General features: G+C 38.2%; 2 protein-coding genes across 4 annotated transcripts; one reads left to right on the forward strand and one right to left on the reverse strand.

Annotated features, from left to right (window-relative positions):
• Positions 1-3,639, forward strand: RB195_009268 (uncharacterized protein; the record flags this gene model as incomplete). Of its 2 annotated transcripts, none has more annotated exons than XM_013441836.2 (8): positions 1-112; positions 188-330; positions 409-523; positions 579-661; positions 727-878; positions 2,064-2,265; positions 2,629-2,748; positions 3,586-3,639. In XM_013441836.2, the coding sequence occupies 8 exons, from the start codon at positions 1-3 to the stop codon at positions 3,637-3,639; spliced, it is 981 nt and encodes a 326-aa protein (XP_013297290.1). The 2 variants fall into 2 exon arrangements, with proteins under 2 accessions (XP_013297290.1, XP_064047326.1); XM_064189743.1 differs by having other exon boundaries at positions 1-106.
• Positions 2,313-25,654, reverse strand: RB195_009269 (uncharacterized protein; the record flags this gene model as incomplete). 2 transcript variants are annotated; one of them, XM_064189745.1, is made up of 57 exons in its annotated part: positions 2,313-2,436; positions 2,500-2,603; positions 5,685-5,768; positions 6,066-6,191; positions 6,268-6,369; positions 7,767-7,876; positions 7,932-8,041; positions 8,105-8,197; positions 8,265-8,368; positions 9,841-9,960; positions 10,016-10,093; positions 10,157-10,282; positions 10,489-10,653; positions 10,711-10,890; positions 11,292-11,417; positions 11,653-11,796; positions 11,971-12,070; positions 12,131-12,330; positions 12,560-12,742; positions 12,820-12,984; positions 13,270-13,345; positions 13,577-13,695; positions 13,748-13,897; positions 14,027-14,167; positions 14,217-14,286; positions 14,441-14,530; positions 15,011-15,153; positions 15,691-15,861; positions 15,922-16,034; positions 16,087-16,205; positions 16,290-16,412; positions 16,532-16,629; positions 16,693-16,825; positions 16,879-17,036; positions 17,097-17,186; positions 17,330-17,462; positions 17,519-17,658; positions 18,005-18,103; positions 18,160-18,238; positions 18,326-18,472; positions 19,164-19,290; positions 19,356-19,593; positions 19,654-19,758; positions 21,530-21,645; positions 21,699-21,795; positions 21,863-22,006; positions 22,064-22,247; positions 22,409-22,521; positions 22,749-22,861; positions 22,935-23,055; positions 23,249-23,416; positions 23,466-23,580; positions 23,639-23,753; positions 24,994-25,152; positions 25,217-25,389; positions 25,439-25,578; positions 25,643-25,654. In XM_064189745.1, the coding sequence occupies 57 exons, from the start codon at positions 25,652-25,654 to the stop codon at positions 2,313-2,315; spliced, it is 7,176 nt and encodes a 2,391-aa protein (XP_064047327.1). The 2 variants fall into 2 exon arrangements, with proteins under 2 accessions (XP_064047327.1, XP_064047328.1); XM_064189744.1 differs by lacking the exons at positions 2,313-2,436; positions 2,500-2,603 and having other exon boundaries at positions 5,493-5,768.
• Positions 25,655-27,217: the final 1,563 nt, after the last annotated feature.

The raw sequence follows: 27,217 nt of genomic DNA on the forward strand, positions 1-27,217 counted from the left end.
ATGAAGGACCGTAAAAAAGCTCCTCCATTTCATGAATGTGAGTTGAGACTTTTGATGAAACTATACTGTGATTCCTATGAAGAATATCACGGACGAGGGAAAAACGGTGAATGTAAGCCTAATTTGCATGTATAGGCTTTACTTGAACGTTGATTAGGCTTCAAAATCACTTCATCGCTCATTTTAGCCGGAAGATGCGGTCCAAATGACAAGAAAAGCTTGTTGAGACGATTTGCGAAGGAAGTGTCTAATTTGGGATTCTACCAACGCACCGAAAAGCAAATTGAGGAGCGACTTCGTGCCGATTGCAAACGAGTTCGAAAACATGAGGTCAGCAGCACCAAATGTCTTCCGCCATCTTTAGGGTAGGGTGGCCAATCAATGACTATCGCATGCGAATAATTTCAGAGAGCACGAATTCATGAAGGACAGGAGGCGGTCATCAACAGTTTGCCGTCATATTTACATCAATTGTACGAATGCCGTAAAACCAAATCCTTAAACGGTTCTACTGCAATGAATCGTAAGTAGAGCCGACTAGAACTCAGTGATGGATGGATGATAATAGTAGTTCCCAGATGATGAAGAATATGAGGATCAACATCATGATGTTACAGAAGAATCGAATTTCGACATTTCACAGGCGTCAACATGGAATAAGGTAAGTTGGAGCAAAACTAATTTCTGTTTTCAATACTTACATCCACCCAGTCATATAAGATCCAGGTCGAGGTTATAACACCGCGTGAGGGAAGTCCAGTTGGAGAACCACAGTCCAGTGAGACCTTTATGGAGAATGAAGATGGTGCCGATGAAGCTGCACCAACATCTACAACCCCTAGTCAGAGGAGAATCCCTCGAAAATATGCTAAAGCGGTGTAAGTTCCTACAGCTCATATATTCATCCACTGATTCGATCAACAACAAGAAATATCTAAAATATTATGGATCTATCGTTAGAAGATTGTTAGCAGTGTCCAGTGTAGGAAACAATGCTAATTAATCATCAATCGATAGAACTTCATTGCGTCACGCCTTAGCTTCGGGTAGCGAGACAAAATCGTTGACAAATTTCCTCACAAACACAGAAAAAACTGTTAACGTTTCGCCAAAAGTAGCTGTTCACTTTAAAGAACGATTACTTGTTGACTGACGCAATGGTCGCATAAGTGAATTGATCCTAGCGGCATAAGTTCACCCGTTTGTTATCAATGCATTGTTTCAAAGACAGCATCACGATATAGTGCAGCGAGAGGGAGAGGAGAGTGAAATACAGATACTGACACCAGAAAATTAGTTGAAAGTAGAATTGAAAAACCTTCTACAGCAGTTCCAGCAACATTTCTAAAGACTAATAGATAGATGATATGGTGTTAGCAAGTCCCCTTCGAAAATGTTGCGGAAAGTTTGCAGTTGTGCACGAAAAAAAAATTAAAATTTAAAAATTTTAATCTTTTTCGTGTACAACTGCAAAAAAAAATAGATTTTAAAAACTGTGCATGAAAATTAACTACTAAAAGAATCTCGTTGGAATTTTAGGAGAGATATTTTTGTAAGAATTTCGACCTACTACCTATATTTTAAAATGTTGTTTGAAATGTTGTAGAAATTTCTTCCACTTTCTTCCTACTCATTTTCTCTTTGTAATAATATAAATATTAGTTAGCATTGTTAATATATTTTCACTTGTGAGGATCTCTTCCTAGCGTGGAGCTGTAATCTCTCGCCTTTCTTTTGCTGCCTGCGCCCTCTTCCACACTTTCACTCTCTCGCTAGGTGTTCGCGCGGACAGACGTGAGAGAGGCGGTTAGGAGAGCAAACGGTTAGGGAAAAGAATAACTGTTTCTTCGAGAAAATTACTACAGATTATTTAATTGGCTTTTTATGAGTTGAAAACATAAAATGAAGCGCTTGAAAAACTTTTGTTTTCTGTTCCTTTGCATGGTTAACTAAACTTAGTTTTGTGGAAAATCACAAATTTGCTAGAGCTGGAATGGAAATACTTAAATACAGCATCTCTACTAGACATTATACATTCAATAAATTCAATAAACTACATTTAGGAGGGCAGAATCCCCAAGCCCATCAATGGACCGTCGAGCACAATTATATGAGGAGGAGATAAAACTCTCTATGCTTCGACAGCAATTAGCGATAGAAGAGCTGAAACTGATTGTGATCAAGAACGATCTAGCTCGAGCACAACTAGAAAGGGAAACAATAGCTACTGAACGTGAACGTTTCGAGTTGGAAAGGGCTAAACAAGTAAGTAAGAACAACCGGTAAATCAATGAATTGAAACAAACGTTGCATTAAAAAAATCCAGAAACAAACCTAAACCATTCAGCCATAACCAACGGATAACGGCGATAAAATACAGATCTCAATCTGTCTAGACGATCTTCCAAAGAAGAAGTTGCATTCCAGTTAGTAAACCTCGAAAGAAAAAAAAAACAATGCTTATATGCCCTATATAGATATATTTGAAATGTTGCTTACCATTGCGCGTCTGCTAAAGGATCACCTTTTTCTTCGAAAAGTGGCTGCAACACTCCACGATAAGGTGTTAAATTCGGTACCCATTCCACAATACCTCCAGCCTCCTGTAATTATGCAGTAAATTTTCAGGAACAATATTCCGAACAACTGAAGTTATATCACATTAAACAAGATCTCGCTCGTGCTCAGTTGGAGCGAGAAATGATAGCGTTAGAACGCGAACGATTAAAGCTGGAAAGGGAGAAACAGGTGGGCAGATCTTGTGCACTTTTCTTAATGTTGTGAGTACTAAAGAACGGTTCCTCCGGATCTTTCCTTTCGGTCTCTTTTCATTGTTTCATTGTTCTAGGATACACGTTCTCTGGTCATGTTATAGTTCTAAAAAACTTAAGTAAAAAGTTCGCAGCAGCGGAATACTACAAAATTCTGCCTCGTGAGATCCACTATTCTCTTTTCCAAGTCTTTCAGAGCTACAGTTAGATAAACATAGATGCTTTAATGGGAATTCTAATAATAAAGGAGAGAAAATTGAATGAACTGGATGCATTTTGCTCGTGTTGGTGGGCCTGTAGCTAAGCCTGCGGTTAAATAATTTTTCTTTTTTTGTGAAAAACTGACACTTAAAAAATCCTAACTCCTTTTTTATCGAAGAAGAGCCGATTACCTAAAATCATGGTGGTTGAGCTACTCTGAAAGCATAGTCATAATATGCAAAACTCCTTAATTAAGTTTAATCGAAAACGAGATACTCATCCGACTTTCAATTTTGGCTTGGGAAAGACTTTCATGTACGGACAAGAGGAGCGCCGTTCAAGGTTTCGCCCAGTTCTTTTTTCTTATCGTCGTCGCTTTCTCATTAATCATAGAAATCCATTTTAAGTGCCCAAAATATCCATGACGTCGTTCGTTCTTGAAATTTCGTGTCATATTTCAGTTCTCTTTGCCAGCATTACTCTTCTCCAATTAAAACGTGTAATATTTAGCCCATTTATGGGCACTGGGAGAAATTTCTAGTCCATGTTTTCTCATCTTATTCTATTATTCTATCATTTTTTTCATTCCTACGTCATTTACTATTTCTTTCAGCAAAACAATGATCCCAATTCCCGAGTGACATCGCAAAGCGTTGATAATTCTTAATTAATGTAATACAAAGTCAGCATTAAGATCTTTCGGTAAATCCCGTTATAAGACCTATAGTACGTGTACATAAAATACTCGTCTTTTGCATATGGTTGTCTCTGCTTTCTGCTCTATTTATCTTTTACAAGGTAAAACGGTCCCTTATTGTTATTATATTAATTGTATTTTAAACTGATTTCATATTTCTGAAGAGAATCTCTTCAATGCAATGAAATATTGTTATTAAATATGCTAGAGTCTAAAAAAAAACGTCTCATCCTTCATATCGTCATGTGATTGTTAGTGAACTATGCTGGTAGTGAATATATAAACTTGTTAATGTTGTGTATATATTGGCTTTCCTGATAAAAATGAAAGAGAATGAACAATATCTCGACTCATTTGAGTTTTTTTTCTTGTTTTTTTTTTCGAATTTCTCGATATTTGATAAGCAGAAGAATAAAAAAGAAAAGACTTTGAAAAGTAGAAGTGAAATCTGTTTAGTGACATCAAAAAAAAACCTCGTTTCTGACGTGAAATTGAAGGATTTTTGCTGATCTAAGAAAATGAGAAATGCACGGGAAATTGTGTTACTAATATCGCCGAGTAGAACGTTTTCAAACGCTTTCGTAGTTTTTTATTTACAAATAATTGTTTAAATGAAGGAATAGTTTCGAAGTTCGGGACTGGTGCGCCTATCCATAGTTTGTTGGACTTCCACACAGTTAGTGTTGAGGGTGTTGGCATAAAATATTATTTGCAAGAAAAATTAAGAAGTAGAAAGAATCAAGAAAAATGAAGTTGTGCACTGCTTACTGAATTAATGGCACCAAACGAAAACAAAGCTAGTGCATTCGAAAAAAAAAAACAGCTTTTGCACACTTTTTGATGTCAAACTCTTCTTTAATACTTGAACAAAAACAGATATTTTCACATTTGAGGTCGTTCAGACCCGTTTTGACTACGAGAGATTTTTGGAAAAATTGTAGAAATAATTAAGATACATCCTTGCTGTTCAAGCCGTCAACAATTACGACGGTTTTGCTACTAGACAGATGTTATATTAAATGTCAAGCCGAACCACTGCCATGCACTCTGACATCCATAACCTCTAAAGGATAAAGTCACTGGCGTATCAATCCACTTAGGATGCGCCAACGAGTCTTAATGCAGTTCTTAATCGTTGAAGTGTTGACCTATACAATGAATTACGGGACCAGCCGATGATCAAGTCAGGGTTTTTGTCCTCCGAGACAAGACTGGTACCAATTTATCGACGCCGGAGGGATGAAAGGCTTGGTTGGCACTGGGACGGTTTCGAACCATCGACCGATCGGCCACGGGAGCGGATGTAGTGCAGTCGGTGAGAGGTGAGACTGTATTTGCACGATCGATCCATGGTTCGAATCCGTCCTAGTGCTCGCCAAGCCTTTCATCCCTCCAGAATCGATGAATTGGAACCAGACATCCCTCAGAGGACAAAACCACTGACTTGACAGCCCCACAAGTCACTGTATAGGTCAGCTACACGTTCGCAAACGTCAAAGTATTCTGAATTGAAGTGAAGAGGTTGGGACATCCCACATGGATTCATTAACGCCAGACACTTCATCCTTTATCCATTACCTCTAATGCTACTTTTTCCACTGATCTGATGCTTCTCAAACCTCCAAATATCCAAGGAAAAAAGGTGAGGAACTAGAATTCCATCAACCACCTCTTCCTATACTTCAGACAGTCAATTCACTTATTCGATATAGTTCTGCTAAGGTTACCTTAACTGGAAATGTAGATTCATCTGTTTGGTTAACCTATGATAGACTTGATGGACAATGAAACTAGAAAAATTAGATGTAGTTTCCCCAATATTCTCAAGAGGGTGACAACGATACTCTTGCGATCTTAGAAGGGCAGAGAAAAGAGGGAGTGTGTCCCGAAAGCAGGAAGCGTGCAACGCATGCTTCGAAGGTGCCAGACGCGAAGTGGTCTCCTGGTTGAAGACATCTGGCACCGACTGTATCCAATAATCTACATATATTGATCAAAACAAAACTTTTACGTGCCTGCAATGGAATTACGCTGAATGTGCGAACCGAAAGTTGTCGTCGACGAGCATCAGCATTTTGCCTCATCAGGCTATTCATCATCTAAATTAATGAATCAACACATTTTGCCGAAGATTTTCATAAGCCTTCTGGCACGATGGTAATGGATTCAAGGAAATTGTTCCAGAAAAGTTCTGAGGTGTGAAACATAAAACGAAGGTTTGCCCCACGTCAATTCGACCAAAGCTAACATCACGCAAGGATGACGTGGAGAAATGTTATGGAAATCCCATTAATTCGATCAGCGTCATCTCACTACAAGATCGAAACACCCTATCCGCTTGAAAACAGCGGGGAACTAGGTGATGGATGATCAGTAGATGAAGGAAGAGCGCTTACCCTGTTAACGTCCATAAAACGAGCGTCCTTGCGTAATTCGTCATTTGGTTTGCACATTATTAAATATCTCCTGCCGTCACCACCACGGAGAGCTATGCGTTTCGGCCTCACCATCGATTTAAGAACCTACAATTATCCCTATTCTCCTTGCATATTTTTGCTTGGAAACAGTAACATCTTGAACGTGATGAAAGAAACCAACCAGGTAATCAGGATCTACACTGGAGATAAACACTTCAGGCAATTCTGTTGGCGATTGAGTGGGTGTGGCTGCGTCCATTACAAATTGAGAGAACTGGCAGACCTAACAAAATTAAAAAGCCTGTCACTAACAGCGTTTGCCTATTTCTGTGTTTTAAAACTTGTTCATCTTTCACGAGATCACTAGACTTTTCCCAAGAAGAAAAATGAATCAGAACTTTTCACGGGGCTTTAAAAAAAAGAAAGTGAATTTGGACATGATTCTATCAGGCTATCATAAGTGCCGACGTCATCCCATCGCAAAAAAAAGAAAACATGACCTATTTGGGAACTTAATTTCGGTTTCAACAATTTTACTTACTTTCATCCTGTGCGCAGGAACCAATCAAGAACCGACCAGCACAACGTTAAACATGAAGGCAGGGTTTGTGTAAGTTTGCAATGCTTAGTCCTCGGCACAAGTAAAAGAAAAAGTTGGAAACTCAACAAGTATGTATCAGAGTGAAAATAATAGATATCTTGGACGAATTCAGAAATCAGATAGATCAGAAACCAGTTTATTCCCCTCTGACCAGTTTACCCGATGAAGAAATTCTACACTTTTAAAAGTGACGGAATGAAAGTCTATAAAGTTGATTTCACCTTTCGATTGGATGTAAAGGATTTTCTAGCCATTTGAAGTAATCACACTGATGATCTGGAGGATTCTAATTGCCGTATTTAAAGTGAATGTGATAACTGCGAACTGTGTACCAATCTATAACTGTAGAGAACACAACATTTCTCCCAACGTCCCCGCACAATTTTTGAATGAATGAGAAATGAAGATGGATATGTCCGCGCTCGAAAATTGCGGACGCTTTCCAGCAATTTTCGAGCGCGGACGTAAAAAATTCACAGAATTAGATTTCTGCATTATGAACTGCAGCACCTATAAGCAATATCCGCATCGTTTCACTTTTTTTCTCTTTTTCTGTTCAATCTAATTCGTTCGCTTCATTATAGCAATCCGCTTTAGAAACCCGGTTATTCCAGAGAAGGTTAAAAAAAACACTATGACTTTCAAAAAAGGATCCTCAAATTTGGGACCATGATACTGCAATGAAAGAATTCTAGTGTGATCGAAATGATGAGAAGTGTAATGTTCTATCAACGCAGTCTGTACTGATAGTAAGTTTAAGTAATGAGAAATAGAAGAAACTAGAATATAGTTTATGGCACGACTGGACACTGGATCATCATAAAGTTCAGAAGAATAGCTGTAATCATGATCATGTCTTATATTTTAGGTATTGCTGCTTAGTTAGGATTTATTGACAGAACCTTCTGACGGCGAGCATAAAATCTAGCTTGTAGAATAAGTGAACAACACTAGAAAAGCTAACCACCTTTAAAAAAGCAATATTCTTGTTTTAACGTTCCAGACGCTCAGGAGTTCAAAGAACGTCGAAGATAACACTTCTTCACCACGCTAGATAGTAATTTAAAATGGGATCCAACCTTGTCAGAGAAGTCTTTGGGCAATGCATGCTCAAGCATTTCCGTCAATGGGATCATAACCGAAGGTGTAACGATTCGCATTCCAGACAAGCCTCGTTCTTTCGCTCCCACTGCAAAAATCAGTGTCCCTGCATGTAAAATTTCTTTGAAATAAAAGACTCTTACTTAGTAAATCGCTGCATAGCTCTCCTTTCGTGAAAAATTTATGCAAACGAGGAGACACTTTGGGCAAATCAGAAAATGAACCACACGTTCTTATTTTTTTCTCTGCTAGCCTGAACGTTTACAACTAAATAGTGGAAAAATGTGGTGAGTGAAAACGATTCCCAAAAACCAACTCAATCAGGATTGTTGCTACATAGTCGTACTGATCGATCAATTGATCCATGTTGTGTCGTTTATTCTTGACAACTGCAAACACCTGTGAACACCTAAATAAAAACAAGAACACCTACGAAACAATTCGCTTTGATTTTGATAAGTGAAGCCCATTTGCACCTTTCTTGTCGAATGTTCTTTTGCCAAGGACCAGTGCGATAGACCGCAATGGATTGCCATAGACATTGATGGGGATATTTACAGATTAGATCAGCTAGGATTGCCTGAAGGACACAGTTAATTCTGGCAGTTACATCCAATGTATCCATAAAAATCCATTTGAGGCTTTTTCCATGCCTCCGCCTCAATCAAACTATGAACAATTTCTTTTCCTTTCTAAACAAGAAAAAATGTTTTGTTCCTAGGACGAATTTTTTTTTTGCCGCTCAAAACTAATTTTTTCATACACCTAAAAGAAGGACAAAAAAGTCGCACAACAATCCAAATCCGGCACAAGTGATCAACACACGGCTCCCGATTTGTCCACAAAATTTTCTTCTGTTTTGCACTTCGAACACTTCAAAGCAAAGGTGTCATCAAATGACCAATATTTGTTTCAAAATATAGACAAAATTATTGATCAATCAAAATTAAGAAAAAGTCGTGGACCGAGATGAGCAATTTCTTTCTCAAGGAAACTCTTACAATTTCTCCTTGGCGAAGCCGTTCCTCCCGAATGACCCCTATTTTTTATATTGTCCTTTTTTTCATTGTTCCTTTCTCTATGACGTGCATCAATACACTTCTTATCCGTCACTAACTGTGCAAAGTGTTGAAAAAAATTGTTCAATAGTCGCTCTAAGAGAGCAAGGTCCTAATTTTCATATCTGCTAGGAAACTGTTAAGGAACTATTTTTCAGACAAAATGTAAACAGAATAAACATCACCAGCTTTAGTATTTCTCTACATTCATTAAAAATGGGTACTTCACAATTACATTGCGCACCAGCTGCGAATGAGGAAGTTTCAAGACCATTAAACCTCAGAAGCAACTCTTCATAGGGGAATTATAGTGAACATTATCAGAGAAACTATAGTCAGGAGACTGTTTCTCGAGTGTTACAAAATTTTAAACTTTTCTCTGTTGTTGACAACCTAAGATGTGTCCAGCTGCCTTGGCCATTCACTAAAATTAAATTATAGTTTTTTTTTTATAACTTTGGGCAAGATCTCCATAGTTCTAGCTTCTTTTTGACCCCTCACCCGTTACTTAACAAACTTAGGACATGATTCTGATGTTAAATCATTTGTTCTCCCTCTTTTTCTTGATTTCACACTAAATGACTCGCTGGAACTAATAAGGGCTATGTTAAAGTTGATGAGTAATAAATAATACATCAAATTATGTTTTTTTGTAACTTTCGATCAAAAAATCCTAATCACTACTCCTAGCCTTCATTAATCCAATCATTAAACCCCTGATTCACACCACTCATGAAATACATTCCTTTGCAATGTGGAAGTCTACCAACACCTGCGCTCCGTTGTGCCGCGTAGCCTAGTGGCTAGCGAATTAGATTACTATGCGAGCGCTCTATAGATCGAATCTCGAAAACACTGCCCTATGACGAGACTTACACGACGGTCTTCTGAAGTGAACCTGTAGACGTTATACGTGTGCTGAGGCAAGTGTTCCTATTTTATTGTTAGTGCTCCACCATTTTTCTGTACTACCAAGTACTAACGAATTGTTCACCTTCAAAGTTGTGAAAACTGAGACATTCGGATGGACTATTCGAGAAATTAGTTGCGGGAAAGCGGTATAAAACGCATATGAATCCAATTGACGAGACGCTCGAGAAATTTCTGTGTTCATCTGAAAATAGAATTTTGATGAAATCAGTGGCGGTGGCTGGAAAACAAAAAAGTACTTGTGTGATATCATTGTTATCGCGATGATTCATTTCAATAGCTCGAGCATCAGAACCTCGGGTGCGCATCATCTCTGTCTGAGAGTATTGTGGATATAGTGTTTAGTGAGACGAACCAATAATCAACCAGTTTTTTTTCACCTTCTTCTGACTAACGTCCAACCAAATGGTCAACATTCTTGGCATTGCGTGGAACAAATGATTGCGGCCGAATCGAAGAGCATTTGCATAGGATTTTAGAATATTAGCGACTAGATCACTTCGGACCTTAACAAATGATACTAAACTACACTACGTGCAGGACTATAGTCCAATTTCTTTGAAAAACAATACGCGGAAAAACAGCCACGAAGAGAACAAAAAAAAAAGAATTTTTGTAACAGAAAAGCCGAATCTCACTTCAGCAAGCACTTTCAGTGTATTTTTTTCCAGGAAACACTACAGCAAACCTTGAATGCAACTAATAAACGTACTTTCTCCGTGTCGATACTGTACATACCATCACAGAAGACAGCTACACGATAATGTAGATCTTCCGATGGTACATCAAACTTCTGCAATGACAAGTAGATCTGATACAAATCAGTGGCCGCTACTGCTCCAGACTTCAACATGTACTCCGCACGAAGTAGCTGCACCTAGAATCAGGGAAATAGGGTTTCCCTGCGTGTTTCACAAAAGTTTTCGCCACCCACTTCAGCAAACGCAGCCCTCGACTCTTTACCGGTGTTTTTCACAAGAATGTCCGGAGAATCTGGGCTACTTTTAGCGCCAGCCTCATGCCATTGTACAAAGTTTGTGAATAATTTATTCATGTCGGAGAATTCTGTTGTGAGCAGTTTTGTCAACAATCCTATCGCTTGCGATTGGTTGCCCTGCAATGGAAAATTGGCTGACTTAGATTTCTGGGATCTAATTAGCTCTAATGGTATATCAGCAGATACATAACCGCAAAAATAAGAAGCACCTTAAAAAGTACACGTGAATTAGAAGTACAACGCCAAACAGTACCATCACTATTCCCGCTCTCCCTTTTTTCAGCGCCAAAAAATGTTTACTGTATTATTTTGATTGTGTTGAATAACAATCAGGAATAATATGGAAAGCGTGTGTGGACCGTAGATAACCGAAAGCAAATTACCCACAATTGGAGGAATTCTCATTTCTTTCAAATCTTGGATCAAATCATTTCTTTTTGTGATGATAGGATCAAAACATACTACGACTCAGAACAATTTTTAACTTTAGTGGTTGTAACTTTTGAGTATCTTCATACCTTCTGGAACTCAAACCTCGCTTCTTCCATTCCAACATCTTTGAGGTTGACGCCTAATGCTTTCGCTTCCACTAAAAACGTCCACGCGATTTGTAGGTGGCCCGATTGACGTGCTAGGCGACAACTCTATAAAAATATCAAATTAATGTTAAATTAATATTAGAGCAACGATATGAAATTTTATTGCAACTTTTGAAGGTAAGAATTAGAAGCGATGCCTGTCCCAGATGAGTTTAGAAATTTTTTTTCATTTTTTGAAATTTTTCGAACTACTAATAATGGTAATATGTTCGCGATTTCAGAAAAATCTTTGAAAACAATTAAAAATCAACCACCAAAAAAACTTAATACTGTTCCTCACCTGTACGAGCAGTTGTGTGAGTGCGTTGTCAACATCATGGCGATTTACAGCTCCTGCATCGGCCGATGCTCGTAGAAGTTCGCGACGGACTAGGAGGATCGGCTCCAAGATGTTCGAACATTGCACAACACATTCTGACCTAGCCTGAATTGTCAATTCGTTGATCTCTCACTTTGCAAAGCAGTACATTCTTTGAAGTCACTGAAATAATGTTAAAGGAGCTCAGAAAGAGCTATATTACTTTCCATTCCACTACTACATTGTATTTTTGATAGTAGCTGGTTCGCAAAGGAGAAAAGAATAAGAATAATTGAGAACCTGCCACTTGTCCAATATCGCACTCAGATTTACTGCTCTACGTGAAGATAGAAGAGAAAGCGTATCCTTAGACTCATCAATCTCCTCTAGGATGTGTAAACTGAAGAAAAGCTTAAGTTATGAGATTTATGCAATCAAAAGTGACCGCAGTTAAACTCACTCGACAATGTATTTGTATGCTTGAGTATAGGTGTTCGAATCCTCTATAGTTTTTGCCGTGATTCGCTCTACAAGTCGTTGACGTGCTGCCAATAGTCGCTCTGTCAATTTCAGCGGTTCTCGTCGTTTGATTGCGCAGAGAATGGATGCACATGCTGCTCCCCAGGAGGAGTCGTTTCGGTCAAGCAGGGGATCAGATCTCTAAAGTTCTGACCGCTTACCAAAAACTCGAAGAGATTAAAACACTTCAGAGAGACCTCATCTACAGACAAAATACAAATCCTGACAACTTCATAAACTAGATTAGGAATTTTGTTTGCGCAAACCATTTTGATTTGGTGTGAATATTCAATGAAAGCAGAAAAGAAAGTTCAGCGAGATAAAGTTCGCAAAGTCGAAGCTATAGCTAAGAATAACCACTCATACCCACCAGCACCATCTTCTCTAGTCTGCTCCAATCTCTCAAATGCCAAGTTGCTTCAAGCTGACTTGACGCCAAAGAGCTCACAAGTTGTGGCGATTTGTCCTCACTTTCTTTTTCATAGAAAGAAATCGCTGTATTAAGTGCCAGTTGAGGTTGATTCAATCGTAGAAGACATTTGATCAATTGCAGCTTAATAGCGTTACATTAACCTTATCTTTGAGCAACGTAATTATTGTTAAGGAAATAGTAACAGTAACTCTGTTTACCTCCTTGTTGTTCACTGATTGTGCATACAATGGAAGTGCTTCATTGTAATCTCCGTTAGCTTCAAGCGCTAGAATTCTTTCATCGGCTGTTGGAGACGTACACGCAGAAATACATTCGTAAGACCCCAGGACACCATCAACGTTTTGGAGCTGAGTGTAGATGCGCTGAAACACCATCAACGTTTTAATTCTATTTTCTTATAATTATCACTTGTAAGTTGTAAAAAAACAGTAGAATTCTGCCAAAACTTTAACGACATCTTATTTCAATTGATCTAAGGAACAAAAAATTCGGCGCTCTGAAAGAAAACTGTGGCGTGTAGGCTTTCTGTCAACTATGTGAGTTCGTCACAAAAAGAGAGGATAAGAGAGCAAGAACGAGAGAAGAAAAAATTGGTTCCATATAAAATTGAAACTGTACAACTGCGGTGCCTGATAAAATTCGCTTACCTCAAGTGTATAGAAGTGATTACGATCAAATATATTGCAACCGAGGTCATCCTGTTTGATTTCATGTTGTTCACACCTAGAAGTTTTTCTGTAGTTTTCGATGGTTTTCCTCACAGGACTCAGGAAGGTGTGACAGTGTTAGATTTTTTGTGTTTCCTCTTATATAACAAAGGGCAATAAAACCTTTTTTGATCTTCTTCAAGATCCACAGAATTCTCTCAAGTCTCCTATCGATGGCTTCTGGATCTCTAACCAATGTCCCTTCCCTTCAATTCTGTAAAAAAACAAGTCTCCATAAACCACTTACCAACGAAGTGCTCTATGCATGCATTGACACCTTTCTGCAGCCTGTACGACTAATAAAGACCCGTCAGGAGTCTTTTCCGAGAACACCCGAGATAGGAATGTTTGAGTTCTCTCCAGTTCCTTCAACATTCCTATGAATGCAAAGGAAGTGCTTCAGATGATCACCACATACTCTATCATTGGGCCTTTTCTTCGCCATTCTTCTGATGGCGAATTGCTCTAGCGTATCCAGAACGAAGAAAACAACGTGAGCTGCTAGCCGCATCCAGCCTGCTGCGTTTGTGACAACTCTGCGTAACACACTGGCCATCTCATCGCAGTACTGAAGAAAATATTTGTAAATTACAACTTCCAGACATGCAATGAAGCATCCCAGAAATGATAGTGAGCTAAGCAAGGAAAACTAGGAAAACCAAAAAGAACCGGAATAAGACAGAAAAAATTCTCTAACCTCATTGATCATGCCTTCGTTGTTCTCAAGAATGAGTCGAATAATCAACTGTGGGAGGATATGCCGTGTAAACACAGCGTCTCTTGCAAATACTATCCATTTTAGCGCTTTGAATACTTCTTTTTCAGGATGTTGACGAACCTGAAGGTTAGGTAACACTTCAGTTTAAATTAAATATTCATTAGCTTACTTTTGGAACCCCAATTATGAAACACTGAAGCAGCCATTCTTCATATCCAGAAGTGTGGTCAACGATTGGCCTAAACAAAAAGCAATGTCGTTCATAACATGATCTATATGAAACATGTAAGGTTTCGAAATCGATGTTCGCCTAAAATGAAATTTCTTGTACCAGAAACAGTGAGGGGAAAAGTAGGAACTTCACGCCGATTTGATCTTTTAAAAGAAATCTACCTTTCTTTTATTGGCCCTCTCCTATCATGCGTCTGTACCAAGCTGCTGCTACGAAACGGTTCAATATCTCGCCGACATTCCTCACTCAACCTGTTAGAGTAGCAAACATTAACTTTCCAGCAAGAACGATCTAACGATTATAGTAAAAAAAAAAACTAGTGTATAGTTGGATCAAAGTGAGATGGAGCATGGACGGTTCTGCAAGCGGTTGCATTCGAAGCGGTGCGGTGGAGAGAACGGTCGGGAGGTAGCGAGAATCCTCACGCGATCGCAACCGCTACGATCTACCACATTACTTGCAGCCCAGGCGCTTACGCAGGAATCCGTGTTTCATGTTCCTTGACCCGTCTATACCTCATTTGTAGAACCTACTGACAGCAGAAAGAGAAAAATATATAAAACAAATTCTTCTAAATAAAACTAGAGAACCAATAAGGATAAAATAGGTTACAATGAGTTGTATTTTTAAAAAATCACGGAAAAAAAGCAAAAATCACAGAAGAACCAGAGCTGCGCATTTTGCATACTGTGAGACAGCGAAGTCTATGGAACTGCGAAACAAGATCTTACCTCTCCATTATCCCCAGCTCGTCAGTTTTTCCAACTAATTCGGATAGCAGAGACTGTAGGGCATACTCCACTTGGTCTAGAACATCTGCATCGAGGATGTTCGAATACACGCGCCATGCACGTTCCAGGATGTCAATGTAGAACTAGAACTGACATAATTTAATACTGTAGAGAAATTTCTAGAGAGAAGAATGTAAACAACACTGAACAAAACAAATAAAAGATTTTGTAACTGAAGCTACCAAAGAAGTCAAACTTTGACGCATTTGAACACTGAGAACTTCATTGTCAAACTATTCCACAACATCCATAATCTCTTAGCTTTTTATGATCCGAAAAAAATGTTCCACTAAAAAAGCACACTGTTGAAAAACTAGCAAGGAATAGTGCGGAGATGGTAATGATAATTTACATAACTCTCTCTAACCTAACTTTTCTCCCAAAATCTGACTGGGTCGATGAGTGCCAGCTCACCTATGTCTGAATCGCACACGAAACTGATCCCTGCTCGCTGGATTCCTTTCGTCTGTCTATTTCTGTCATTTTACGGAATTTCTACTATATTTATTTATGTCTGTCCTTGCTATATTTTCTCCGATTTTTTTATAGCTATTGCTTTTAGCACGCCGTCGAACAAATTAAGTGAATAAATAGATGGCAACGTAATTTCCCATTCCTACTTCTTTAGCATCATCCACAAAAACTATTTTCTTCTGATCGCCACCCGGAGTGATACTGGATGAGCCAATCCTACCAGGATCCACAGCTCCAAGTCGCCCAAGACACTGAGCGGACAATACTCGAAGAAAGCTGTCACCGGAGCTGCGCATAGTGTGCAATAATGCAGGAATCTAAACAGAGTACCGTTTATGGCAGATATGAAAAAAAAGAAAAAGAGGAAAATCTATTACAAGAGCAGCAGCCAACGCATCTGGCAAAGGACTTCCATTCAGGACAGAAAGAAGCTTCTGTAAAACCACTATGCCGACGGTGTCGCATTCTTCAAGCAGCATTCGAACGCATCCTAGAGGCTTTCCTTGAGCTGAATACTAGAGCAGAATATAGGTGGAGATTACCTGTTATCATGCGTTCGATAGAATCGTCAGTGCATGTTCTTCTGAGATGGAAGTTAATACGTGATGAATCGCCGGCCTCACTGTTCAACAAAACCATTGCGGTTCTTTCGAATGCTTCACTGAAATTTTGCATTTAATCGCAATTTTACAGTGTCGATAGAATTTCAAACAAATAAACATGTGAGATAAAATTGTTACGATACCTTTGCTCAATCTCTAGAGGTTTCCTCCTATCAAAAATATTGTCAAGCAGATCATTGGTAGCAGGGAATTTCAATAATGGTTGGATTGCTATCAATATTTTAGGCAATAAGGTGGCAAGCATTCTAGAATGAAATGAAGTGTTTCGACGAATGATATGCACGCTATCGTGTTCAACTAACAAAATTGAAGCGAAAAATTGAAATTATCGGTTAAACAATCTTTCTGATAATAGATGGCTGACCCGTCGCTAAGTCTCCGCACAAACTCCGTCCAAACGGCTACCGAGCCCTCTCCGACAGATGTTGCGGCACGAAGCACAACCATTACCTTATTGCAAGTCTAAACAGTCTGATATGATCTGAATTCCTGTTCATGTTTAAAGAAATGAAAGATAACACCGACTTCTTCGAGGAATTTTTCATCGATTAACCGAATGATCGTTGCAAGACTTGATAATAAGACGGGCCGTTGCTCATAATGATCGTCGTCGAGCAAACTGCGGCGAAATGAAAGAAGAAATCCAAGGTATTCACAACTAAAATGTGAATATTTTAGAGATAATACAAGAGGAGTAGGCAAAAAACTAACTTGAATTTCATAACAGCAGTTAGGGAAAACGGTTCTCTCGAATACACTTGACCAACACGCATGCTTTGTAAAACTTCAAGGTATCCGTTCGTGTCCAGGGATATGCTCCGCAACGCGTAAACTGTACAAAGGAATCGTTTTGTATGGAAAAGATACCTCTGAAATTATTGATGCTAGTAAGATGCAACAAAATGCTTGTGTTCTGTAAAGAAACATACCAATTCAACTCCACAGTATTCCTTGATGAACGTCTTCAAGGATTTTCTTTTTGAGGAATTTAAAGGTCTCTCCAGTACTGCAGGAAAACACTGAATGAAAAAAACCCAATATAACGAGAGAATTCTACTATGTAAAAAAAAAAGAAATTGAATTCCGGGAGTCCGAAAAGGAAAGAGAGATTTGTCATGATTGATACAACAAAAAAAGTAGAAAATGAAGAGAAAAGACACACTTCTGAAATCAAATCTTGCTTGTGTTTTGAAAGATGACTTCGAATCCTCTCTAGAAATTTTACAGCAATCGCTCTATTTTCTTCATCCGACAGCAGTATCAAGGGAACAATGTAGACGGACGAACGTATGAAACTAAACTTAAAGATCCTAGATACAGAAATGAACATTTGAAAACCATCTTTCCAAACCTAGAAATGCTCTCGAATCCAAATGCTTCCTGTGCTACTTGAAGAATGTCATCCATCTCCTCGTTTATAACTTCATCAGATTCATCGTTTTCAATACGTAAGGCAAACACTACTTCATCGACTATGTCGGTGCAGAAGGCCTACAACGAGTCGAAAGTTTTTTTTAAAAGTATCCTTTGCTTTACAAGAAAAAGGTATGTATATCACTGGAATAAGCGAATTTAGAAAAAAATATTGAGAGAATGAGTGAGTGAAGAAAAATTAGAGATATAATAATAAAAGCAAAGATAAATCTTATTCTTAACTTTCATTTTTGCTATGATTAGGAACAAGTCTTGAAATATTAAACAATCACCACTATTAGTTTTGTAACTAAATTTACCAGTGTATCGCTGACTTAAACAAATAATGTTTCCCTCTTCATGCGCAACATCATCATAGCCTTATCTCGGTTAGTTGTACAACATAGGGCTGATCAAAGCTGACCCTCTTTCTTCGAGCAAAAAATCTTCGTGTGTCTGCTCCATCCGGAAACTCTTGCGCGGTTAAGTCTTGAATGGTACGCTTGCAATCGTCAAAAATTGCCTGAAAACTGGCACTAAGAGGAGAGTACAATTACTTCCCGTAAATATCTCCCTGACAGTGGATCCAACGAAGCGCAAAGCACGGATGAGCAGTTGATGCAAAGATTTGTCGGCAAGATCCGGAGAACTTGAATGCCTAAAAGTCTTTTTTCTAGCTATGAAAACGTGTTGGAAACAATGGGGGAATATTATGATTACTAATAACATATTGTGAACAACGCACTTTGCCGCCAATACCAAGAAGGGATTGGACGCCTCCATCATCGTCTGCTCGCATTCCGCTGGATAGATTGCACAAAAATGTTCAGTGAAGATAGTGTCGATCAGCTCGGAAGACAGCGATTGAGAAACTATCACTTTGAATGCAGACCTGAACCACAACTAGAGAAAGTCCAACGGAAACCAAAGTTTGAGAATGATAGATATTTGTTCAGAGTGATTATTGATCCTGTCAGTGTGATCAAGACATAATTGAATTTTTTCAACTCCCTGGAACTTGATAAGCCGTCCAGTTTATTTTTACTTCGATTCCGACTGAATTTTTATTTCAGCAAATTCAACTATCTTTCATTGTATCGCCACGATTGTGTATCAAAAGCGAATCGAAATTTTCGACGTGGGCAGTCTGTCATGAAGCCGAATAAGTATGTCCTAGTATTTGTTGAGATTGCACGATTGGAGCGAGAGATGCTAATTTATCCCGTCGCTTAAACTGTTTCTCGTGTCAATTGGCTGATAGTTTTGCGAGAGCATACGAAACAGAGGAGAACTTCGTCGCTAAATCAGAAAATTGTGTGAAAATATTTCATAGTTCCACTTCTCAAAATGAATCTGGACAAAATCATTCCTATTCATTTTTGGTCTGCACTCGTCGGCACACTTTGATATTGTATTTAAAAATTTTTAGCGTAATTTTTTGGTGCATGGGCAGAAAATGCTTGAGTGTACAAAGCATACTGAGTTAGCATTTAATAGATTCAATGAGAATCTATAAACAATTAAACGTGTCGATCGCAACACAGTACAAAGATTTCTTTTAAAAAAAAAGTCATATTACGTACTGATAAACACTGCGGACGTCCTCGTCTTCATCGTTGATGAAACCGAGGCTCGCTTTGGCCACCCTCAGATACACATCCGGGGGACAGTTCATGTGACATAAGGCGGTAAAAGTCAAGCCAGCAGCATCTGAATGAATTAAACGAAATAATTCATTTTTTCAGCCAACCAAATGTTATGAATAAAAAACTAACCAAGTCTGATATGTTTCTCTTTTTTGTATTTTTCGTTAGTCAACACTTTCACAAGCAATTCAAACAAGCCAGGTAGTTGTTCCATTCTCTCTTGCTCTGGCACAGATATTCCCGCCGATAACTTTTCACATGCTGAACAGGACACTCCATCAGCACCTTGCACACGACTGGCTGGATGGCTGGCACAAAGTGAATGAGACAGAGCGTTCAGTATACAAGCCATATCCACATTCAAATTCTAAGAGAATAAATTTCAAATGAACTAGAAACACATAGTAGAAGCAGAAGAAGGATGTACCGGGAAGTTTGGATTCGATGCGAACTCGACTGCAGGAGTTAGAAGACGGTGTAGAGATGGTGTGTCCAGGGTGGAAACAAACATTGCCAAGTGCGACAAAGAAGCCTAAAATTTCCATCTCAAAGTATAAGTCTAATATATTTCTTAAATTTGGTCCTCAAAGACGGTGCTAGCATCTGTCTACTGACAGATGAAGGTAGAGGAGTTACCGATTTACTGAGCGTGATAGCACTCAAATTCTCTTAATAGTGCAGAAAAAAAATGTTGAAGTAGCCTCTATTGCAACAGTGTCCCCTAAGATGCAGCTTGTTACGCAGCCGAATGTGGGTAACTCTGTCGTCGTCCAACCTCCCAGTCCAGTAAATACAAGTAAAATAAACAAAAAAGCTGCTCCACCTGCATAATCACAGATACGCCGTGGATTTCCGTTGCTCTACTACCCGAAATAAGATGTATCGCTGGGGCGGGGGTGGTCGTTAGGTACGCACAGCCGATTCTGTGAAGCCGAATAACTGCCTGCAGAAAAGGCTGACGGTAAGAAAGAGCAGGCATGTCCTATATCCCCTGTGATCATTAAGCTCCGTCCATCCCAGTAACGTCTCCTTTGGTGTTTGTTGTAATGATGTGGCAAAACTTGCACCTAAGAAAATAGTGAAAACGTAGACCTGAGGTAATAAATGTTCAAAAGTGGGATTGAGGGAAATGAAGGAGAAATGTCGGAATATTTCTAGAAGTATTAATTTAGAAATCAAAACAAAATTGAAGTATCCACTCAAGAGAACGGAGAGTGCGACATTATTCTTTGCCTTCATAAACAGTACCATTCACCATCTACAGTGAGAGTTCACGCTATGGCTTTTGAATTTTGAGAGAGTGACACTAAAAGTTTCCAGATGATGTCAGTGAAAGTGAGTTTGAGACACAGAGAAGTTTCTAGGCAAGACATTTTTTTTTAAATTCGTTCTGTATGAATACAGGACTGAGTACCCAAAACTTAACATTCAATTTTCATAAAGTCTTATTCTTTCCGTTATCTTCTATTTGTCACTTAGCGAGCAAAAACTTGATACATCTCCTTATTGAACAAGTCAATACACCCAATAACAGCCAGACAGTATAGCAATTGCAATTCATTGGAATCATGTCCCCAAGATACGCCTCCGGAGATTCTTTGCTCCTGCGAGATATTTTTTGCGCTTTAGTAGTCGATCAGTAACAAAGAGTCAATTGAACGAAAACAATGATTCATTAGTCTTAATATAATAGAAGTAAAATAAGAATTCAGACTTGAAAATAAGAATCTGAATAAATTAAGGAACGAACAAATATATCCAAGTCCTGAACCTTCAACCGTTGTTGTCCATCTACAGCTTAACACTTCTTTTTCATTCTTGTGAATTTGAGTATAAAATAATTAATCATTGGTGGATGTTTAAACTTCTTCACTTATACTGCTTTAGCGAGCAGCATCGTGAGATGGGCGTGGCCTAAGTGAACACAGCAGATTTAAAGGTTGATAGTTATGTCCTCTGAGGATAAGTTGTCGCGGAAGCTGTGGGTACCAAACTATACACACCCTGTATCGCTCAGGACATTGGCGTAAGTACTGCTGTTTCACATGCCTTTTCTGAATTGCAAGGGTGAATTGAGCGTGATTACGCCCATGTTCATGAACAACATCCCTACCCTTATTCATTTAAAGGTCCCAATATCGTCAATTTCGTGATATGTTGTCTTTGAGGTATAGTTCAAAAGTTAGGAAATAAAACGAAATAAGCTCACTTCGTTTGCTGAAACCAATTTTAAAAGAGAATCCCGAGATAGTTTAAAACAGAAAATTCATGTCGTAGACAGAACTGCCTAAGAAATTTCTCACTTGCACAATAACGGAACGGGATGATGACATAGCCGCTAACAGGATAGTTCTTCGCCAGTCGCAGAATCCATGAACGAAAGACAAAGCAGACAACGTGTATTCCAGAATCTTGTCATCTGAAGTCGGTTTCAGATACCTTCTATACAAACTAACATTATTGTACACTCACTTGTGTTGTTGGCGTTCATCCTTGCAAGACGATTCATTTCTTTCAAAAGAGGGAGGGAGGTCATATGTCGGCGAGATTGCAGTTGCAGTCCAGGATCCTAGAGAAAGTCAAAAGAATAGAGTCAAAATCGTTCGGACGAAAAATTCTTCAAACTAAAAATTTACCACCAGCCATGGTAAAGAAAGAAAAGCCACTGAGGTAGTGGTGGGAAATTCTGTATGATGCGAAACTAAATCCCCAACGATTTCGAACACTGCCAGCAAGATCGAGGAGGCAGCTGGTCCTAGAGTAGATGCTGCCTCGATGACCTAAACACTTAACAAAATGCTAATCCAGATTTCGGTCCTGGAAGGGAGGGAAGCTACCTCTATAAGTTGGTTTTCTGTCGGAAGAACTTTTGTAAATACTACAGATGCATTTTCTCCTTCACATAATGCTAAAGCGGCCGTTGCAATCCTTCTAATTCTCATAGCATCTCCGTGTTTCCCTGTTCGCATTAAAGTTTGCCAACGAGATTCACAATAGGTTGCTATCCACTGACCGCGAACGCTAAGCAAACAATCCGTTTTCGTTAAAAAAAAAACGAATATCAAAACTACAGCGAGTAGCTGAATTTCAATGTCGGAAATCCCGAGGCATTTATCAGGTGTGTGAACAATAATAAATATATGATGGTAAAATCAGTATAAAGAGGTAGAAAAACTGCTTACGTCTGAAATAAAAGGGCATCGACGTTAAGCAAAAATGAACAATATGATCGAAGATGCTCTGCAATAGTTCCGCTGTTGCTAGGGTCCAGGTCAAGAAGGCGTTCTACCAGCTTCTAAATACAAGGGTTTGGGTAAACATGAAAGTGAAACCATGACCTTCAAAATCAACTTTGGAAGTTCTCCCTTTAAAAAGATGTGAAGGATACTGAAAACTACAATGAAATCATTATGAATTTTAGGCTTAAAATGGACATGTAGAGAAAAAACAGTTTGCGTTATCCACAACATATGTCAGTGAAAACATCCAAAACTTCGAAAAGAACTATTTCGATTTTCTCACCTGGGTGAGATCAGCCAACTTATTAATCAACTCCACATGTTTTGGTTGAAGGTCACCATGTAAACGGCTAAGCAAACGTGTAACGGTAGTAGTAACCAGTTCAAAACGGATCGCTAGAAATTTAGTAATTTTATGAGCACTGAAACTAAAAATAGTTGCATATCTTCACATATGAGTTCTACTCACGTATTACAGGGAAAACGAATGCTAGTTCTGCCGCACGAACTCCCCAAGACAGAATAACGGAAACATCAATATTATCGAATGATTTCTTATGTTGTATATCATCAAGGAGTTCCATTAGCACCTAAAAGCTGACCACTAATAAAAAAGAATGTCGATTATAAAGTTGCAACTTTCAGAAAACAAAGATGAAAAATAGCCCAGGAATCCTCCCAAAATACGTGGGCAATAACTCAGAAAAGTGTTATCTAAAATGATACTACTAGGATGGATTCACTAGGATGTCATTTTTATTTACGTGACAAATATATCCGCACCTTCAAGCAACTTTCGTGAGCCTGAACTAATGTCTCCAGACCTTCAGCTGAATTCTCCTCCCTCTGGATAAACTCCTCAGTAGCCATTATGACATCAAAAACTAGTCGGCAAACGATTTCGTTACCAAGATCCAATGAAAGGAGTCTTTGGAACAAAAGGACACATGTCTGCAATCAAAAAGTTTAGAAAACAACAAAATGTCGTCAGAACACATACCGCTTTTAAGCGAGGATGCCCCTCAGCGCAAATCTTCACTAGTGAAATCCACAGGATCTGCAGCGATCTGCATGAGAGTGACTCATAATTGAACTTCACATGTCTGATTACATCTCTGAATGTTATCAATGTATCCTAATATTTAATATGTATACAGGAAAAAGTATGGTTACAGTAGTGATAGATATATGGTGCTGCGGCCGTCAGGAATATCGAAGAGAACTATATGAGAGTCATATTTGCCAGTTGCTTCACCCAGAGAGAACGAATTACCGCCATTCACGAGATCTAAATCAAGAAAAGTTAAGTGCATGAAACCATTTTAAAATGCGTGATACAATTCAAATGTTAGCTATCCTTAGTGCTATTTTAAAATTCGGAGACATGGCGAGAAACTCGAAAATTTTGACACTTTCCAAACCTATGAGAATCTCCGTTTTTTCATCAAATAATAATAATAATAATAATAATAATAATAATAATAATAATAATAAATAATAATAATTAATAATAATAATAATAATAATAATAATAATAATGATAATGATAATAATAATAATAATAATAATAAAAAAAAAAAAAAAAAAAAAAAAAAAAAAAAAAAAAAAAAAAAAAAAAAAAAAAAAAAAAAAAAAAAAAAAAAAAAAAAAAAAAAAAAAAAAAAAAAAAAAAAAAAAAAAAAAAAAAAAAAAAAATAAAAAATAAAATAATAATAATAATAATAATAATTGCCAACTAAGGAGTTCTCGTTCCACTAAAATCACTAGACTAGTTATCGCCCATGCAGCGACATTCAAAATTAGACTTCCTCAGATGGAAGGATAAGATGACAAACCTGAAAATGTGGAAATGGTAACTTTATTTCGGGTTTTGTCCGCGTCGGTTCATTTCATTGGAATTAGGGAGTATGAAACGCTTATGAATGAAAAAGGCAGCTGATCAACTGTAAAACGAACGCCAGAATTGATATCATTTTAAAGTATGGTTTGAAGCGAATCCAAGCTAGAGTTAGGAGCCCACACTTGGTCAGTGAAAGTTGATACGGTCGAGATGAGAAAACTGACAAATTCTCGTTTCCGCCGAATTTGTACAGTTGGGTTGCTGTAAAGCGCGATTTTCATCTGCTAGATGCATACGCTTCTTTCTCTCGAACCCACCCCAATCGAAGGAGCTCCCACTAACCATACGTTCATCGCCGACTATAAATTGGTGAAGACGAAAGGTGTACGACCAGATGCAGACAGATAGTTTACGCCTTATAAAAACCGAGCACTCAATACACTACTAATTCATACACCGCTGCAGTTCCCTGAGGTGTTAACTGGTGCCCACCAAATTAAGAAAGCCATGATGACCAAAAACAAAATGATTACTATCCAACAGATTCAAAAAGGGAGGCTGTAATGATGTTACCAGAAAATAAAACAAAGCAATTCCTAAGACGGAAATGAAGAAAACTAGCACCACAAAAAGCTGTACAAGAATAGCGAAGCACGTTTAGCGCAGGACGGAGAAGGAGTGGACTTACTTGCTAGCTGTATGACTATGTGGTTAAGGAATTTGATTTTGTCCTTGATCAGGCCAGCAAGATGCAAAATTTTTTCTTGTAGAAAACCTCCGAATCTCGCATTAACAACTATGCTGGTACAAGATCGAATGAATCGACATATGATCCATTTTACAAAATCTGCAAAGAAAAAATGTTTCAGGGAAGAACAACTAGAACAAGAAACCAGGCCTGCATTACCCACCATCAGAGAGTTCTTCAAACTGATGACAATGATCCAAACATGTGAAAACAAACAACAACTGCTGCCTATGATCATCAAAGGTGGAAGAGCTTAGTAGTGCATCTGCACGGATCATCTTGTCATATTTGAGATCAATCATTTCATAGATGATGTCCAGTATTTGATGTAAAAGTCTGAACATAAAGTAACTATTTGAAGAGCAAACTTCAAGTTGATTCTCACCTGCGACGTAACTCCGGATCTTTTGTGTGATAGAAACGTTCTCCAGCTTTCAAAAGCCTCTCTGTACAAGCAATGTCTCTGTGCATATCTGCATCCAAGCCATTACAAGCGGAAATTCGCTGCTCTTCTAGCCCAACAGTCTAGCAAGACAAGTCTTAGCGGTCAGCTTCAAAAATAACCGAAATATTTGAAATTATGACATACCTTTAGCGACATTGTCCTTCCAGAAAAGCATCTAGCCCAAAAATGCGAAAGATGAATAATAGAATGATCACAACGGAAAAATTAAAGCTTCGTTACACGACAAAAAAATCTTAAGCAATATAAAATTAGGATGGTATAAAATTGAGCGCACATTATCATCGCGGAAATGAGCCAATATTATACTAGATATCGAATAGAAAAGAAATCAGTTAAAAAAAAAACCATTCCTTCCCATTATAGTCAAAGTATAATTCAATATGTATTTATTTTTACAGATAGATTTTAAAAAGATTAGATTACATTCATCGACTATCCAAGCTGACAACTGAGTTCTACTTCAACCCTTCACGTTCTACTGACTATCAAATGAGTTCCACTTCAACCGAGCAAAAAAATTTGAAATTTCAGAAAAATTCGAGTTTAAAATTTTGAGAACAGTGAATTTTTCAATTAGTGACAGTTAATTCTCATCATTACGGCGGTGTGCATTAAGTTTGTATGAACAGCCGCCACGCGTTCGTCCGGAACAAGATATAGAACAGATAGGAGAGTGTGTATGAAAAAAAAAAACGTGTATATTTAGGCGGAAGAGTTTTAGTCTTCAGTACAAGCGTAGACACAGTCGAGTAAAACTAAGCAAGCAAAGAAAGAAAATAATACTGCTATTAGGACAACGGTAAGAAACACAGAACAAGAGAAGTGAAAACAACAATTTTGTCGACGATGTTAACGGAAAAGGCTTTTGAGACGAATACGCCTATGAAATGGTGGTGACCACGCATAATTACAGGAAAGAAATATCAGGACTGTCCAAAAACAAGGAAAAGGAGAACTCCAAAGAGCTCGTCGGTGTGGTCCTATTGATCGCCGTTGAGTCAGCAAGAGAGGCGGAATAATGCTTGTCTCCTCCTCGAACGTAACCCGCCTTGCCGACACAACGAGTTCGACCGCGACTGTAATCGACGGTAACCGACTCAGGCAAAGAATCATATTAAATATTTATAAAATTACAAGAATTACAGTTGAGATATTTGGTATACGAGTGATCGTAGAAAGAATCGACTAGAAAGTGGTTGAACTTAGTTGTAGAACTCGATGTAAAATAGTAAGAATAAATAAAATCAATATGTACGAATATGCTGTATTTTCCGAAAAAGAAACATTTTTCTCAGGTACACTAGCAAATTGAGGAGCAACAGACGCAAAACAGCTCAGAAATGCCGTATTTTTCCACCAAGCTTACGGTACCTAGTTCTCGCCAGCAATTTTCGCAATTTCTTTGCTTTCCTCTAATAAATAAGTCATCCTCTCGGAAATAAGAGAATGGCCAAAATTATAATAAGTAATTTTTTATTATTGTCTTTTTTCTTGGAAAATGATCATTGAGAAATTTAACGAAGAAAGTTATTAGATGCTTACATCCTTACTAGACTGTACAAATTTAGGAGAAAATGAACTTGAGGTGAGGGTGGGGATAGGGGCTTGAAGTAAATAACAAATAATCAACACGAATTAGTCTATGGACTATGACATGAAAAGGAAAAAAATAAAAAAACAATTTTAAAATGTGTATAA

The sequence above is a fragment of the Necator americanus genome, chromosome III (genome assembly GCF_031761385.1).
Source record: "Necator americanus strain Aroian chromosome III, whole genome shotgun sequence".
Taxonomy (NCBI): domain Eukaryota; kingdom Metazoa; phylum Nematoda; class Chromadorea; order Rhabditida; family Ancylostomatidae; genus Necator; species Necator americanus.